Source organism: Ailuropoda melanoleuca, chromosome 16 (genome assembly GCF_002007445.2).
Source record: "Ailuropoda melanoleuca isolate Jingjing chromosome 16, ASM200744v2, whole genome shotgun sequence".
Taxonomy (NCBI): domain Eukaryota; kingdom Metazoa; phylum Chordata; class Mammalia; order Carnivora; family Ursidae; genus Ailuropoda; species Ailuropoda melanoleuca.
The window spans coordinates 26,690,049-26,706,962 of NC_048233.1; the positions used below are offsets into that span (position 1 = coordinate 26,690,049).

At 33.4% G+C, this 16,914-nt stretch overlaps 1 protein-coding gene across 2 annotated transcripts in view; it reads right to left on the minus strand.

Annotated features, from left to right (window-relative positions):
* Nucleotides 1–654: 654 nt before the first annotated feature.
* The window catches only part of ERGIC2 (ERGIC and golgi 2), a 34,232-nt gene continuing 17,972 nt past the window's right edge, over nucleotides 655–16,914 (minus strand). For both annotated transcript variants that reach the window (XM_002927243.4, XM_034646266.1), the window contains exons 6-14: nucleotides 16,377–16,417; nucleotides 14,386–14,487; nucleotides 13,532–13,627; nucleotides 8,874–8,929; nucleotides 7,719–7,817; nucleotides 4,311–4,408; nucleotides 2,900–3,062; nucleotides 1,734–1,816; nucleotides 655–1,564 (exon numbers count right to left, since the gene is read on the minus strand). In XM_002927243.4, coding sequence (XP_002927289.2) covers nucleotides 1,502–1,564; nucleotides 1,734–1,816; nucleotides 2,900–3,062; nucleotides 4,311–4,408; nucleotides 7,719–7,817; nucleotides 8,874–8,929; nucleotides 13,532–13,627; nucleotides 14,386–14,487; nucleotides 16,377–16,417 — 801 coding nt within the window. In that variant the 3' untranslated portion in view covers nucleotides 655–1,501. The remainder of the gene's footprint in view (nucleotides 1,565–1,733; nucleotides 1,817–2,899; nucleotides 3,063–4,310; nucleotides 4,409–7,718; nucleotides 7,818–8,873; nucleotides 8,930–13,531; nucleotides 13,628–14,385; nucleotides 14,488–16,376; nucleotides 16,418–16,914) is intronic.

The window sequence follows — 16,914 nt, forward strand, 5'->3', positions numbered from 1 at the left end:
TTACTTCCTGCAGAGTGCCATTTAACATAAGCTTTACTTCAAAGCAGTTCCATCAGTATATCTCCTTCTCTCCATTGACATTATCTGTACCAACTATTTTCAAGAAAACATTTTATTTAAAAAAAAAATCCATTTGTAAAACTGTAATTTGTGACATCCTATGTCCAAAAACACCATTTTAAATAGAGTCTTTTAGTCTTGTCCTTGCTACTTACCTGGAATTTTATTTCCCCATTTCTCTGTTGGGGATTGGTAGTTGATTCTTCTGCTATCATTAAGTATTACAAAAGGAAAACTGATGTTGGCACACATATTCCAAATACAGTTTTTAATGGCACCTGAGAGAAATCTCCCTCTCATTATTTTTAGTCTTCCAAAGTCTGGAAATTTAAAAGCGATCCTTAACTAATAAGAAAGCTAGAACAACACAATCTAATGACAAGTCAGTCACGTTCAGGACACTCTGACTGCAGACACTCACCATCCAGTTGTACAGCTTACCGGACACTGTTTAATGATATCTCAGATTTGACATGATCTTACCTTATTTAAGTATTTGCCTCATGTTTCTACTTTATTAAAAGTTACCCTGTTGCGCCTCACCCAAACATGTATAAAATATTCTACTTTTCCTTTTAATACTTCACAAGCTGATAATTTTCATCACCAGTAGTGGACCTTTTTATTACTCACCTCCCACTCCCAAAGAACAGCAATAATATAAGGATCAAATTAGAAAATTTAGCATCTTTTTTAAAAATGTGCTTTCTTCTCCCTGTGTAAGTGCCCACCATACACTTTGTGAATGCTATCTGTTACATATTAGAGCACCTACGTACCTGGCCCTGTAGGAATTCACCTTAGTCTTCCACGGCCCTGCCTTGAACAGTCAGAAAAAGCCAATAGCCAGAATTTAAAGAAAAGCAGTTACCTTCCTCAGACCAAATTATTGGATAAATGGCCTTGTCATTATGGCTTAACACTGATATGGCTATAACATAGGGACCCATCCCTGTTTTCCTTTATTAACAGTGTGACCTGACCACAACTTTTTAAAGTCTAGACTAGTTTTCCATATGTTTTACATATTTTATTCTGACATATCTTTTAAAAACAGAAGGACGCAAACATTTGCACTTATCAATCCCTTTTTCTTTAGATGTGGTTTGACTTCTTTCCTTCAGGCTCTTTGTCACCAAGAAGCAAGCTCTGATTTCGATACTGCCCATTTGCTATGAAAATATCAGAAGGGGTCATCTTCAAAGCAATACTCCAGTTGGGCTTATTCACTGATTAGCTGCATAATTTCTTCTAGGACATTTGTAACAGACACAACATATATAGGATTTCAGTTTGGGTTTTTCTTTCTTTTTTTTTTCCTAGGTAGGATTCCCACTTCTCATTCGTATTTTCTTTTCTCTGAATATATTGCACAATATTTTATTATTAAAAAAGGTTTTAAGTCTCAGGCAAAAAGTTTTTCTCCTTCACTCAGGAGGTGCTAATGTGTATTATTCTCTAAAAGAGGTAAGTGGTTGTCTGTGTGGCCATCCTCAAAGGGGACCTAGGGAGAAGAAAAGACCAAAGCATTAGTTTTATTCCTTATACATTCCCTCTAAACACAACACTTTATTTTGGGCAATTTCTTTCTGAGCACCGAAAGCTACTGTTTAGATTTAACAATGGTACTACTATGAGTTAGAGGTCAGCACCATTTATACTGTAGCACTTACAGAACTGACAGGTTTGTAGGATCCAAGTCTGAAACGACAGTAAATTATTTCAACTATAAATTTCCCAATTCCATGTAACATGCCTGTAATAAAAAATAAGTTGATATTTTTAATTAAATGATGCTTTTAATGAAATTATTTCCTAAATTAATTATTTTCTAAATTGTTACATAAGAATAAAAAAACTCAACTAATTATAATGGAATAGCTTAAGAAAGGAAACAGTTTGCTTTATTCATTTCCAGTTAAAAATACCCAGACAGTTGAATTCTAAAACGGATTTCTTTTCAAAATCACAAGACCACATAATTCATGACCTTGACAACGCAATCTTTTCAAGGGTGCTTTATACGTCTCACACTCACACCATTTTAAAAAATAAATAAGATCAGCACCCCAAATTTAAAACAAATTTAAATAAAGTAGTGACAAAGTTTTTCATAAGAAAACCTATTCATTCTTTTAAAGAATATAATTCAAAGCATATAAACTATACAGCTCCATGTAATATTGAATAGGGGGTTGGGTGTATAGAAGGAACAGTTTCCTTTCTTTATTGTACTTAATGCTCAGATTTTCATGATTACGATTCTGCAAATTATCTTTGAGAGACTCTCATAAGGTCAGACAGAAAAGCCCCAAATCATAGAAATGGTGCTGACTGAAAATTCTGTTTGTACATATTGCATGGTTCAAAGTACCATAAAATGCGATTTTACATATTATACAGTTAAAAAATACCTTAAATGAAAAAGAAAATTTACATTCAAGTGTCTACTATTTCTAGGCATTTTCTCATCTGATCCTACAACACACTTGTAAGTTAGATATTATTATTATTCCCATTTTTATAGATGATAAAATAATTTTCAGAAAGATAGGTGCCCTGTATTAAAAGGCTACCACCACGTAAACGGCAGAACTTGGATTCAATTCTAGGATCTTTCCAGCTCACTAAGTAATCTCCCTTATACCACTGGATGCAGTGAACTTAGCTATGTTTAATGTTTAATCAATATAATTCTGGAGGTTCGGAATCTTACAGAAAAAATTCTTTAAATATCAAAACATGGGAATGTATATATTTCTTGCTCCTTCTAAGGAAAAGCATCTTAATTTCAGTATAACACTTTTAGAAATTAGACAAAAAAGGAATGAATCTTAACCTGTTGTTGAAAAGATTCCTCCAACAATACCACAGAGTCTTACAAAAAACTGCCAGAACGGCATATGCTCCTCAGTAACTGTTACCATAAGAGAGCTGAGATCATATTTCATAAATATCCCAGAGACTCCATGGCTGCCTGCAGCATGGTTAATGACACGTTCCTGAAAGGAAGGGGAGAGACAGGAGGAGAAAAATGGGATTCATATCATCTGGTTACTTGCACAGTCAATATGAAGCCCCACAGCCCAACTGTACAAAGGGATATCCAAATCTCTTTATGAATTGTCCTACTAAACTCTTCAGAGACAAATCACATTATTCTGTGGTCTTTGTGTGATGAGCTTCTAAAGAAATCAAAAGAGCAGAGTCATTCTTTCCTATTTTCTCAAAAAGGTCATTTTATATACAAGTGTTCTACTGAGCTCAAGAACTTACAACTATATGGCATCTTCATTGACCAAAACCATAAAAACCAGGTTCATATTTTGATATACTTTTTGTAACAATTCTTTGTCAAATAATTATATTTCTTGTCATTTAAATTATCAGATTTAGAAACAATTTCACTTTCTGTTGTTCATTTTATTTGTATGAAATACAATACAAGAAGAAAAGAGAATGCCCTCATTTGAAAGATATCAAAATTTACTCTATCGGTTTAGTTTTTGGAAGCAGCTTTCTCTTGAAAGGAATGCAACTAAAATCATAAACCTACCATAGTGTGTTCACTGAGCAAGAAAATATTTCATTCCATCCTGTTTATACTTCAAGAATCAAGTTTTCAAACCTTGAAACTCTTCTGGATATTAATATTTGAATATTCACCATTCTTCAACAATAAGAAAACGTGACCTCATGTATGAGAAGTCTGTTGAAATGTCCAATTCCAAAACTCTGTTCTTCATAATATTTATTTATAAGGCCACTCCACCCTGAGATTGCAGAACTTTGTCCTCTTAGATAAATAAAAAGCACTAACTTAGGAAGGCAAACCCTCTAAGTCTGCTATCTGAACCGTAAGAACCATGCAAGCCCCAGGGTAGGTACACTAATTAAAAAATAAATAACACAGAAATCAGAGTCCACTGGCGGATAAGAACTAATTATACCAATACAAGAGAAAACATTACAAAATTAAGATATTAAGAATAAAGCCATTAATACCATCATAGCTTAATATTTTGTTTAAACTGAATAGAAGACATTCCAGATTTTTAAAATCTACCTCTTTTCTTGCTCTAAAGCACAATATCCATTTTTATTGGCTTAAAATAAAATATTAATGCATTTCAAAACTTCCACAAATTTTAAATGCGGCCTTGGGTAGGTACCAACTCTAACTTTATTTTGTAGCAGGACCATAAGATGCTTAAAAAATATATATATATTATCAGTTGGATTCAACTTACCCTTTCTGTCACAGAAAACTGATGCGTGTCTGCTGAAATTTTATATGTATGCAGTTTTGTTGGCACAACTGTAATAAAATATTGGAACATCTGGTTGTCTAGAATAAAAACAAAATGTGTGTTTTCTTTCATCAATCCAATAGCAACAATACTACTGCCAAATCCATGCTCCTTCTATTTAACACACTTAACTTGAAATGTAATGCTACTTATGACTTAGTGTTTAACAACAACAACAACAACAAATTAAAAGAATCAATGAAAGCAATATACTTATACTTGGTAAACAAGCTTTCAATAAACATAAAAGAGTCACATATACACATTAGAAGATGTTAAAAAAATGAACTAGTCATTAGATATCCATTATAACATTATTATCCTTTATCAAATGTGGAAAATAAAAGTAGCATTTCTTTATAGTACAGAAATTAGTAAGAATAAAGTTATAATAGTATAATCGCCACAGGACATTTTCAGTTTCTACTAATAACTTAAGATATACAAATAAACCAAAACTGAATTAGCCAGCCTTCGGATATATGTAAAGAATGGATACGACAGGAGGAAGATAACTAACAAACCTACACTCATTGATGGTCTGAGGTTACTGCATAATCCAAGGATCCTATTGATAGTCTTTAGGCATTTCTAGGTTCAACACAAGTCATAAATACCAGTATATTACCAATTACTAATTAACCTTAAATAGGTAACAGTTCACATAATATAAAACATGTTAATTTTCTAGGTCTATATTCTAGAAAATTCAGAATTATATATCTATCTGTAGTTAGAATTAGGTAAGTGTAATAGGGCCTCATTACATCTGACATGAAAACAGATGTACTTCACACCACATAACTGTCTATGGAAACTGTGTACAGGAATAAAATACACCAACTTTAACTGTGTGGTCTGATAAATTTTGACAACTGTATTCACCCACACAATCACCACCACAATCAAAATATAACAGATTTTCACTACCTCTAAAAGTTCCTCCATACCCCTTTGCAGTCAATCCCCTCTATCTCCAACTCTAGGCCAACCACTAATCTACCTTCTATCATCACAGATTAGTTCTGCCTATTCTAAAATTTTATTAAATGGAAGTATATAGAATGTACTTTTGTGTGTCTATCTTCTTTTGCTCAATCTTAATGAATTCTTATTTCCATCAATCCAATTTCTCTGTCTCTTATCTTAGTGTAATTCAGAATAGGGAAAGGAAAGGTAAACAAGACAGGAGGGAGAGGTTAGGAATAATGGTGTCTTCGAACACTAGCATTAAATAACAAAACAAAACCAGCTTCAACTTCATCACTTATTTCACCTACCACTTGCACCAACATACCTTTCAAAAACATGAACGGTATTTAACTAGTTCTTCTATTATTGTTTCAACTGAATAGCCTACATATTATCACAGATAATATTAAGGCAGAAAAGTGTCAACTTTGTCTACCACCAACAGATGGCTCTTAACTGTAGATGGTCTTCAGTTTCATCCTTTGAGTCATTCTTTGATGTAAGGTGAATTGCTCTACCTATGCTTAGTTTTAAGGTATTTTACAAATAAATTCTATTGTGTCATAAAAAGAGGGAATGAGCTGGAAGTGCTAGGAGAAAAAGGTGTTTAAGTCTTAAATATTAATGAAAAAAAGATGAAATTGAGAGTGGCAAGGCAATAATCTATGCTGTACACATAGGCAGGATAATCCCTTGGGGGAAACACGAAGGACAAAGGGAATCTCACCACATGTGAGGAGTGAAGTGTAATGAATAATAACCAAAAGGGTCAAAGACACATGACAGGAAAAACTGGAAAACATTTAAGCTGTGGCCAGAGAACTACTGAAGACCTTTATGTCAATGTTAATTCAAGGAAAGGCTATAAATTTGTCAGATAATTTAATGGCCAGGTTGGGGAAAGGTGGGGGTGGAGGAAGGGGCAGCAGATACTGTTGAATGAAATTTTGTTGCAGGCCACAAATTGTTCCAAAGGTGTGGGTCTGTCCAAACTGGTACAGCATTCAAGATATAAGTACTAAGTAATCCCCTCAAAACTTCTGGGGAACATCAAGGAGGGAATGACACAACATACAGATGAATCTGACACAACAGATCTATAAAGCTGATTTTCCTTTTTCTTTTTGAAAAAGAAGCCCAATAAAACATACAGTAATAAGGAGAAGAGTGCACCTGCTTTAAAGCTTTGAATAAACTACTGACACTCATCTGGTAGCATTTTATAACATAACTCTAAATACCTCTTAGTCTTTGTGAATTTAGGAACAAGTAAAGTCAAAAAGAGCATTTTGAAAATTAATCTGTCTGTATTTAGAACTGTTTCTGTACAAAAATTTAGTCATTTTAGCATCTTGAAACAAAGCATTAACCAACGTTTTCAAATGATCATAAGTAATATCTCGTGTATATCTGTATACAATGAACATACATATAAGGATGAGATTATATACTGAACAAAGCTTATGATTCTCAGAATTTCCAAATTTAGTATACTCAAGTTTCCGTAAGTAAAGCACTCCCATACAAACATAAAATACTTAGGAGTGTAACTCAGTGTTCTAAGTAAAACATCTTTGATGTATCTGATTACAACACTATGATAAAAGAGTAAAATACTGAGAATATTAATAAATCTATTTTAGTTAATAAAAATGAAATCCTTAATTACACTTTTGCAAAGACTAGAATTCCTAGTAGCACAGGAAGCTTGACATGTCCTTAAAAGACCCTATAGGTGGGGCATGTCACACAGTAGGACTATTTCAGTAGAGGAAAGGCAACCAAAAACCTTCAAGAAACACAAGATAGATTACTTGTTATAAAATTAAGAATACGCAACTACTGCATCATCGAACATTACATCAAAAACCAGGGATGTACTGTATGGTGACTAACATAATAAAAAAAAAACATTAAAAAAATAATAAAATAAAATGGCAAATATTCATTTTAGAACTTTAAATGAATACAAAGAAAATAATTCTTCTTCTAATGTTGAAACTTTCTTTAGTTCTTATTCTTTCTTTAGTGCATATGGAAAAGCAGTTAAGCCCTATTAACACATTACCCTTCCATTTATTTAGAGAGTTTTTAAATTCTACTCTGTTTCCTGCTTACTTTTCTTTATGTATTTTTTTCCCCTGATTACTTCTTACTCTAAGTTCTTTTGTCCTTATGGCTCATTTTTTACATAAAAATTATATCCATGAGTAGGAAATTCTCTCTACATACATTTCCACATAAAATTATCAGCCAGTTAATCTACTTAAAGATTTATCTGTTTGTCACAAGAAGATTATTAAAAATGTGTTAATATTAAAGTTATAAAGGCAATTGCCTGCATGCAAATTCCAAAAGTAATTATTAAATACTTACGATCTACAGCAATTTTTTCAGTTCCATCCAAAGGATTAATAATTCCTGGAACAAGCTCTCCAAAAGACAAATGATCTATTCTGTGAGAAAAGTTGTAAGCTAAGAGGAATAAAATAAAACAAATTAAATACAGAAATTAAATTATTCAACACTATATGTTACTTACTGTTCACATTTTTATCTCAAATGAAAATATCTCAAATCTGTAGGTATAATATAGTATGTAAAACTACACTATTTTAAGAAAAATGCATATAAATATGTGGAATTAAATGTATGACAATAAATACATTCTAATAAAATGCTGTATCTCAAATTTTATAATTACATACAAATTATTTTCTACAAAATAGTACATCTAATCCTGATAACCAAAAATAATAACAAGTCTTTCCTTGTCAAAATCATTATATAATAAAAGGACTGTTAGAACTGGAATGATGTCCATGTAGCCAAATAACGAAACCAATCAGATATATTTTAATGCAAACCATTGCTAAATGTGACAAACTGATTTTTTTATGGAATTTATTACTTGTTTTTGTTCTCTAAAGAGGACTTTTTAAGATTTTGTTTATTTATTTGAGAGAGAGAGCACAGGCAGGGGGAGTGGGAGAGAGAGAAGCAGGCTCCTTGCTGAGTGGGGAGCCCGATGCAGGACTTGATCCCAGGACCCCAGGATCATGAACTGAACCGAAGGCTTAACTGACTAAGCCACCCAGGCGCCCCTCTAAAGAAGACATAAAAAACTAAGTTTTATGACAATAATTACATAAAACTTGTATACTTTATATGTATGCCTGTGTCTAGATGTACACTTACATACTGAAATAAACTTCAAATATATGCTCTTCATTACCAATAAAAATTAGCAGAAATGTGTACATAGTGATATAAAGCACACCAAGGCTCTGCTCCCTAACCGTAGCAACTTCTGGGCTATGAATAAATAGAAACACGGGTAGTTTAAGGATAAGAGAAAATGGGTTAGAGTCAATATATTTAATCATTTATTTTCTCCTTTGGATATCCGTTTTGACAACAGCCCACTTTGAAAACCCTATGTTGCACCTGCACTCAAAACAAAACCAAAAACCCATACACGACACTTTTTTCAATGACATCTTCATGGAAACAATGTCAGAAACTGCTTACAGTCATGGTTGACAAGTGCTGCCAAATGTGCATGACCTCGGGGATGTGGAATTGCCCTGAAAAGAGGAAAAAAAGATTAAAGTAATAATACTTAAATATATAACTAATTAAAACCAGAAAGGGGATCTTTCCCAAGTTATATAATTGCCTTAATATAAAATGAAAACATACTAGTCCTACGATTTAAATAGGTAAGTCTACTTATCTCAGCCATGCAATAAACTGGGAGCTGCAAATTGTTTCTGTGAAAAGTGCCAGACAGGGAGTATTTTAGGCTTTGTGGGCCAAGATGCAAACTAAAGATATTATGTAGTTAGTTACATAAGAACAGAGAAAAATTTTCACAAACTTCTCTTAATGACATTCAAAATATAAGAGTAATAACTAAGTACTTTTTTTTGTAGTTCAGGTATTTTTGCTGGGAGATAACATTTTCCTTAACTAGTGTTTAGTGTCCCCCGTTTTCAAAATCGATCACAGGGGCGCCTGGGTGGCACAGCGGTTAAGCGTCTGCCTTCGGCTCAGGGCGTGATCCCGGCGTTATGGGATCGAGCCCCACATCAGGCTCCGCTATGAGCCTGCTTCCTCCTCTCCCTCTCCCTGCCTGTGTTCCCTCTCTCGCTGGCTGTCTCTATCTCTGTCGAATAAATAAATAAAATCTTAAAAAAAAACAAAACAAAACAAAATCGATCACAAAGATTTATCTGTTCTGAAGATCTAGAATGAAATTTTACATATTTTATCTTTGAAAATATTAATCCAGGAGCATATCTTTTAACTGAGTATATTCGCTGCTTGGACAGAAGCCTATGAGGTTCTTCTCTTGGTATTTCCTTTTGGCGTGTTGTTACATAATACAGATTGATCACTTGCAATTTAAGGCAGAATTTCTTCAAGCGCACAGTTAAATACATTTTGAAACATGGAAATTTCCTTTGCATCAAGGTTGGAAAACATTTCAGGAACTACAGTTTGAGGTTGGAAAATATATACACATATAAGCATGGAGATCTTGCTTCTTGTTTTAACTTTTGACAGTCAGGCTGTCCAACCATGGAAAGCAAGGAAAACCACTTAAAATCATTTGATGTTACTTATCATTAAAATGACCTTACCACAATGTAGTTTCCTATATTAACACTGTTTTTCTTGTAATTTTAGGCTGAATTCATTAAGAAACATGATCCAGTCTGCACAAAGCTATTCAGTGTTCAATAAAAATAGCTGCCAGTTTTCTTATTCAGAAAAATTTCAATCTCAGCCCTAAACTCAAAAAAAAAAAAAAAAATCACAAAAAAATCGTAGGCCGCTGCTAAGCTGTTAAGTTGTCATGTAGTAGGGCAAGTTGGAATATTCAGCTCTTCTTCCTGACAAAAGTTTATGGAGATGACAATGCTTAAGTCCATGAGAGCAAATGAGGTTCACCATCAACATTATCGGTTCAATAACACATGACAGACTGAAGTATTTTCTGTGAAGTACTGCCAATGATACTAATGGATAGCCACAGGCTATAAACACCTGGCATTTTCACAAGCCTTGAAAATTCATCCACGTAAGCCTTTTTTTGCTTCATACCTATTTACCACCAGTGACACACTGATGTTCTCCCAATTTCTTTAAAAATATTTTTGTCTGTAGTTGTTCCACGCAGGCTATTTGATCACTTCAAACTCACACTGACTCCTCAAAAAGAAAACAAGCAGTATTGGTAATATCTGTTCCCTCAGCAAGAGCTAAGGAAATCCACTCCCTATCACCTGCCTTGCTTTGGAACTGACTGCTGGACACTGCTCTCAATGTCCTCAGCCTCTCGAGCACTTTTCTCACCAAAAAGCTAACTCTCCAAAGCAAATTTATTTTCCCTGGAGGCATTTCCTTGGTTGGTGCAAACACACACAATCTCATCAAGCTGCTGCCAAGTGGCTTTCCTTCCTCAGCTAACCAATGAGTCACGTGTCAACCTACTTTGGTTACAGTCTCAGTTTCATGTTTTATTTTTAAAAAGAAATTCTGCTTGTGCTTAGATATTCCTTTTTAAACTTTTTAATTTTCCTGAGAGTAATGTTGTGATGAGTGCTTAGTCTGGTAATATTTACATATCCTGTATCCCTTTGGCACAGCTACGGTGTCACTGCATAATAAACATGATGTTCTCAAGTCAAATTTGAGAAAATAATCCACACTCCACTGCGCCTTAAAAGTACATCTGAAACCCATACTTCTTCTTCTTTTCTGACAGAGTAATACAATAAAAAATCAAATGCTGTGGTACAGCAATACACAAGGCATTTGTAATGCTGTAGAGCTGTAACTGTTACGACTTGTTCTAATTCGTAGTGCCCCAAGTAGCAGCACGAAGTGCTGAGTCATAGACAGCCTCCGTCACAATTACTCAAATCTGGGTATTGTAGTGCACAAGGAGCCATATGTAAACAAATACACATGACTGTGTTCCAGTAAAACTTGATTTTTGGACACCGAAATCTGCATTTCATATATTTTTCATGTGTTATGATACATTGTTCCATGTGATTTTCAGTAAAGGAAAGACTGTTTTGAAAACTGGAGGGCTGGGAGGAGGTATTTTGGGTTGTCACAATTATTGGGGAGGAGTCACAATCAGCATTTCGCAGACAGCAGCTAGGGAAGCAAGGCAGCCCGTAATGCAGTGACGCTCTCATACACAAAATACTGTCTGACATCTTGCATGATTTCCAAACACTCTTAAGTGGCATTCATGTAGGTGAAATACCTATGAATAAGGATCTGAGTCTAGAACTTAACTCCATTAAGCTACACAAAGTACTTTGTAGTAGTTTCAATATATACTAAATTTCCCAGGAAATGGAGGGAATAATATACTTTTTTTTTTGGTTTGCAGTATCACAAAGCGTTGGTCCCTATTTCAGAATCAACAGAAATACCATTCATGATACTTGAACGGCCAGCACATGGGTTTCATTCTGCATATGCCATTCACGTACACCTACCGATTCTACGTGTGTGTGGTGAGCATCTGCCTACTCCATTACCTTACCTAAGGCACTCCTGCTCAAACACTTGATTACTGAAATACATACTATTGTTACAAATCAGGTTCTTTTGACTTCTTCTTCATATTACAGTGGAGGATGATATTGTATCTGAGAGGTAACATGAGATCTTCAAAAAGATCAATACTGAACTTGGTAAACATAATACCAAAAATTAGGAGTGGGTTTATAAGATATCCCAGAGATGGTAAGACACAAACCAAATACTTTTCCATCTGGCCTCTCTTATTCATGGCATGAGTTATCACATGAAGAGAGAAATGAAACTGGGAATAAAGGCCACACTATAAGGGCTCATGAGATATTAGTCAAAGTTTCCCTCTTTCAGTTAGTTTGGGAGTAGGATATCGTTTGTATCCGCAAGTGCAATAAAATCTTCTAAATTTCTTTGAGCCAACTATTATCTATTGTTTCATGATACCAAGGAATTCTAAGCTATAGAATCGATCCTGGCAACAGCAAGAAAACAACAAAACATTAATGTTAAGAAGAATGGGACAACGAAGACAAATGTTTGATCTGATCGCTGTAAACACTGTAATAATTTTGCATAAAAGACTTAAGCTATTTATCTCTATATATAACAAAATATATATATAAATATCCAGCAATGCTTTTTCCTGCTTTATGGGCTTTCCCTCAGCCTGGATGCCCTTTCTCCTTTATACATGAAATTCCTCATCATTTGCTAGTGTTCAAAGGTTCTCCTCAATAAAACCTCTGCTGATGTGCAGGGTACGTCATAGCTTATCATCGGCCATACTTCTCCTATACAGCTTCAATACAACTATAATTAAATAATTATTAGTGTAATTCACTGTTCAAAGTTTGGATTCTCTCACAGAATGTCAGTACCATAAAGACAAAAACCCTTTTTCTCTTTTTTTCACGAAGGTTTCATCCTTAGTATCTGGCATGGTACATGCCATAGCCAAGTTCTCAGAAATATCTTTTACAATGAAGAACTGTTTAGCTCTGCAACTCTAGAAGGATGCAAGGAATATGGGAAACAGGGAGAAAGGGAGCAGTCGGAGAATCTATTTATTTATTCAGGAATTTACCAAGTGTTTATAGCCTATGACAGTTTCTATGCTGGGTGCTGCTCATGAAGGTAGGTGGTCTGGTATTTTTCCTTAACTTTTACCTACCTTATCTCAGTACTGCTAATTTCTAACTATATCAAAATACTTGTCTCAAACTAGCCAGGGATTACATTTTGGTGATGATTATCAAAAGGAAAAACAAAACAAAAATCTAATATCATCTGCAACATGAACAAATTAATGAAATGTCTAGGTAAGAGCTTCCTGGCTAATAACTTGGCAAGAAGGTTTTCATTCATATCTACCTACAGCTCTTTAATTTATAAACTATGACATAATTGTTTTCCTTTTGTTTTGAAGCAGTTGTTAAAGTTAATAGTGTTCCCTATCCTGAAATCGAAGCCCTGAACGCCAAGTCTCAAAACATCAAAAATACAGATAACACAACACTTTAAGCAGCCCTTTAGTAATTACATATTATTCAATTAGCAAAGAATTTACTTTTAAGTCAAGCTGCCAACTTGTCTAAAAATATTTTCAGTAAGTGAAAAGAACATACTTGCCCACAGTTATGTGAAAATTCCCTGCTACTTTATTGACATAGAGATGACCATGAATTCTGCAAGCATCTGGAGGCTGTGATGAATCATCCTCCCTGTTACAACATGAGAGAAAGGATTACTTACAGCACACTCAACATTCTGTGGTGCGAAAATTTTGTAGAGGGGGAAAAAAATCCCTAGAAATTTAAATATATAAATAAATAGATACAGATATATATATATCTGTTTACACAACCTAAAATTCCATGGTTTTTCATATCTGGCCACAGGATTAAGGCCAATGAGAGGAAAGCTTAAAAGAATTAGTCCAATAAAAACATGTTTTGTCATCTGTTTCTGGCACTATAGGGGACAGGGGAAGATGGAAATAAGAATGAGGGAAGGACATGCCATCTAAGAGCAGACAATGACAGTTTCTTCTTAAGCAAATGCAAAACCTCTGTATAGTTTTAAATTTAAATGAACATTTTCATGATTATAGCATTTCTAAATATCACCTCCTCTAAACTATAAAAGAGAAAAAAGTGAAATAAAAACACAAAATTCCTAACCAAAATTTATACATGCTTATAAAATAATGACAGATGTAATTAATTTGTTCTTAAAACCTAATATAATTTTATTTGGAATTTACCATACATACATGAGGAAATTTAATGAAAATAATACTATTTGTGATAATCCTGAACAATATCACAGGCTATAAATTTAGGAGTAAGAAGAAATCTTCATCATACAGAATGATTACATTTTCTTTAAGAATTAAGAGATTCAGAGAATAAACCAATACTAACACTATGTCATAGTAAATTCATAATAAATAGTTCTACATTTAAAAATTACATCTTACCTTGGTGGAAGTGCTGTTGATGCACTCTTAAAAGCACTTTTAAATATCACGTCTTGAAGTGAATGTTCTTCTTGCAGTCTACTTTGAATCAGCTGCAGCATTCTAAGTACCACACACAGAAGCAACAGTTAGAGATACAGTACGGTCCACAAGAAAGCCAATATTTGTTTAAAACTAACAATAGTTAGTTGACTTAGTTAACCTATACATTTATTATTATAGGTCTTGATTCTAAAATAAAATACCAAGTTTTCTTTGGTCATTTCCTTAAAAGAAGGAAAAGAGAGGTAGGGTGGCCAAAGGTTTAACAGCTGAGGTCCATAGCATGTCTGAATGCACTGATAATGGATGTGCAGTCAGGGTCACTTCTTAAGAAGGAGCTTCTGCTCCCCTGAGTATCTAAACTCATCTTTCATGCATGCATCTAGCTATGGCAAAATTCTTTTTATCAGGTATTCAATAAAGTGTTATAGATACAAAGAATAAGACAAGTACAACAGATTTGGTGGACTTAAGTGGGAGATTACTGGGGTATAAACCCATACCACAAGCATTTAATCCTCATTACGAAACAGGCCATAGTGCCATTTAACATCACCTGGTGTCTCCTCTTCCAAAGAAATTTAAATGTTATTCTATGACAAGACCATTCTAGATTGGAAACCAAAAAGAAAAAAAAGCACCACATGGGAGCAGGGGTGGGGGAATCACTTACAACAAACAACTACTTTCTTTAATATACAAAGGATTATTTAAAATTATTTTTTTAAAAACCCCAACAACCAAGTAAAATGGACATATGGCACGAATAAGCAGTTTCAAAAGAATTGCAAACAAGGAAAAAAATCCACAAAGATATGCAACTGATTCATAAAGAAATGCTAATTAAACAATTGTAATACAATTTTTCACTCACAGAATTGGCAATAATAAAAAAAGTCTGATATATCCACTGGTGGTGAGGTTGTATAGAAACAAATAATTTCATATAGTTTTGGAGTACAAGTAAAGATATTTTGGCATCATCTATCAAAATGTCTCTTTTCCCAGTTTTATTGAGATATAATTGACATATCACACTGTATAAGTTTAAAGTGTACAAGATATGATTTGACATATGTATATATTGCAAAATGATTACCACCATGTTAACCATCACCTCACAAATTTTTTCTTTGTGATAAGAACTTATCAAATGTTAAATTAAATGTCCACTGAAAGAGAAGTTCCATTTCTAGAAAACATACACATACACACACACACACACACACCCGCACCCGTACGTAAGGAATTAGATTCAACAATTTTCACTGAGCATTGTTTTTAAAATTAGAGTCTTGCCAACAATCTAAGTGCCCACTGATGAGGATCCAACTTAATAAACTTAATAAATTAGTTTATCTGTAAAATGAATACTCTATGTAGTAAAATGGGAAGATATCCAAAATATCAGGTTCAATGGAAAAAAGCAAGTTCTAGAACAAATGTACAGAATGATCCTATTTGTATTAGGAAAAAATAACATAAGCAAATATGCAAACATACAGAAAATTATAAATGAACAGAAAATTCCTGGAAGGTGACGCACGAAACTTAGCTCTGGTTATTACTGTAGTCAGTGTCAATAACAGTAATGATGAAGAGGCTTTTACTTTTAATTTATATCCTTTACTTTATATCCTTTCCATTCAAACCGAATTTTAAATGATCACATATTGCCTTATAATTTTTTAAATAGTTAATAAAATTTTAAATGAAAACTAAAATGTATTTATGATTCAAAGTACATTAGAGAAAAGATTCTACATGACTTTAACATCGGATAAAATTTTTGAAATTGTAAAGACTATATTAATTACTATATTCTGCTAATATTTCATCCCAAAAACTGTCCAGAGAAATATGCTAATCCATGAATAATTCACAATAGACAAAATAGAGAAAACATGATCTAGATTTCTAGGGACCACAATACTTTGTTAACTTATTACCTCTGCCACTCTTTTTGCTGTGGTGAAAGATCAAATATTGCCTGAAATAAAGGAAAACATAATCACTAGCACTGTCAATTTCTCTTGGCTTTTACATCATAATTTAAAAATTTTTCTTTGAGCAGGAAGCAAATTTATAGTGTTGGTAGAAACAAGTATTCATGATTTACATTTAATCTTCTGTAAGTAAGCTTCAAAAATGTGATATATAATATTCTTACTCAAAACCAATATAAAGAAATTTTACTAATCACAAATATTTTCCTGTTACAGTTACCCACATTTATAGAAATGACAGCTAGTTGATAATCTGTCTATGTACAAAGTGGTACTTTCGGACTTGAAATCCTTTAAATGATACATGCATGAAAGTTTTTAAAAAAGAAAGAGAAAAACATAAAGCTCAACTATAAATCTAAGCATCCAAAGCCCATAATCTTGCCAGGAAAAATACCAGATGAAATCAACTTTTTTTTTTTTTTTTTAAGTTTTTTTTTTTTTTTTTAATTTTTTTCGACAGAGAGAGAGACAGCCAGCG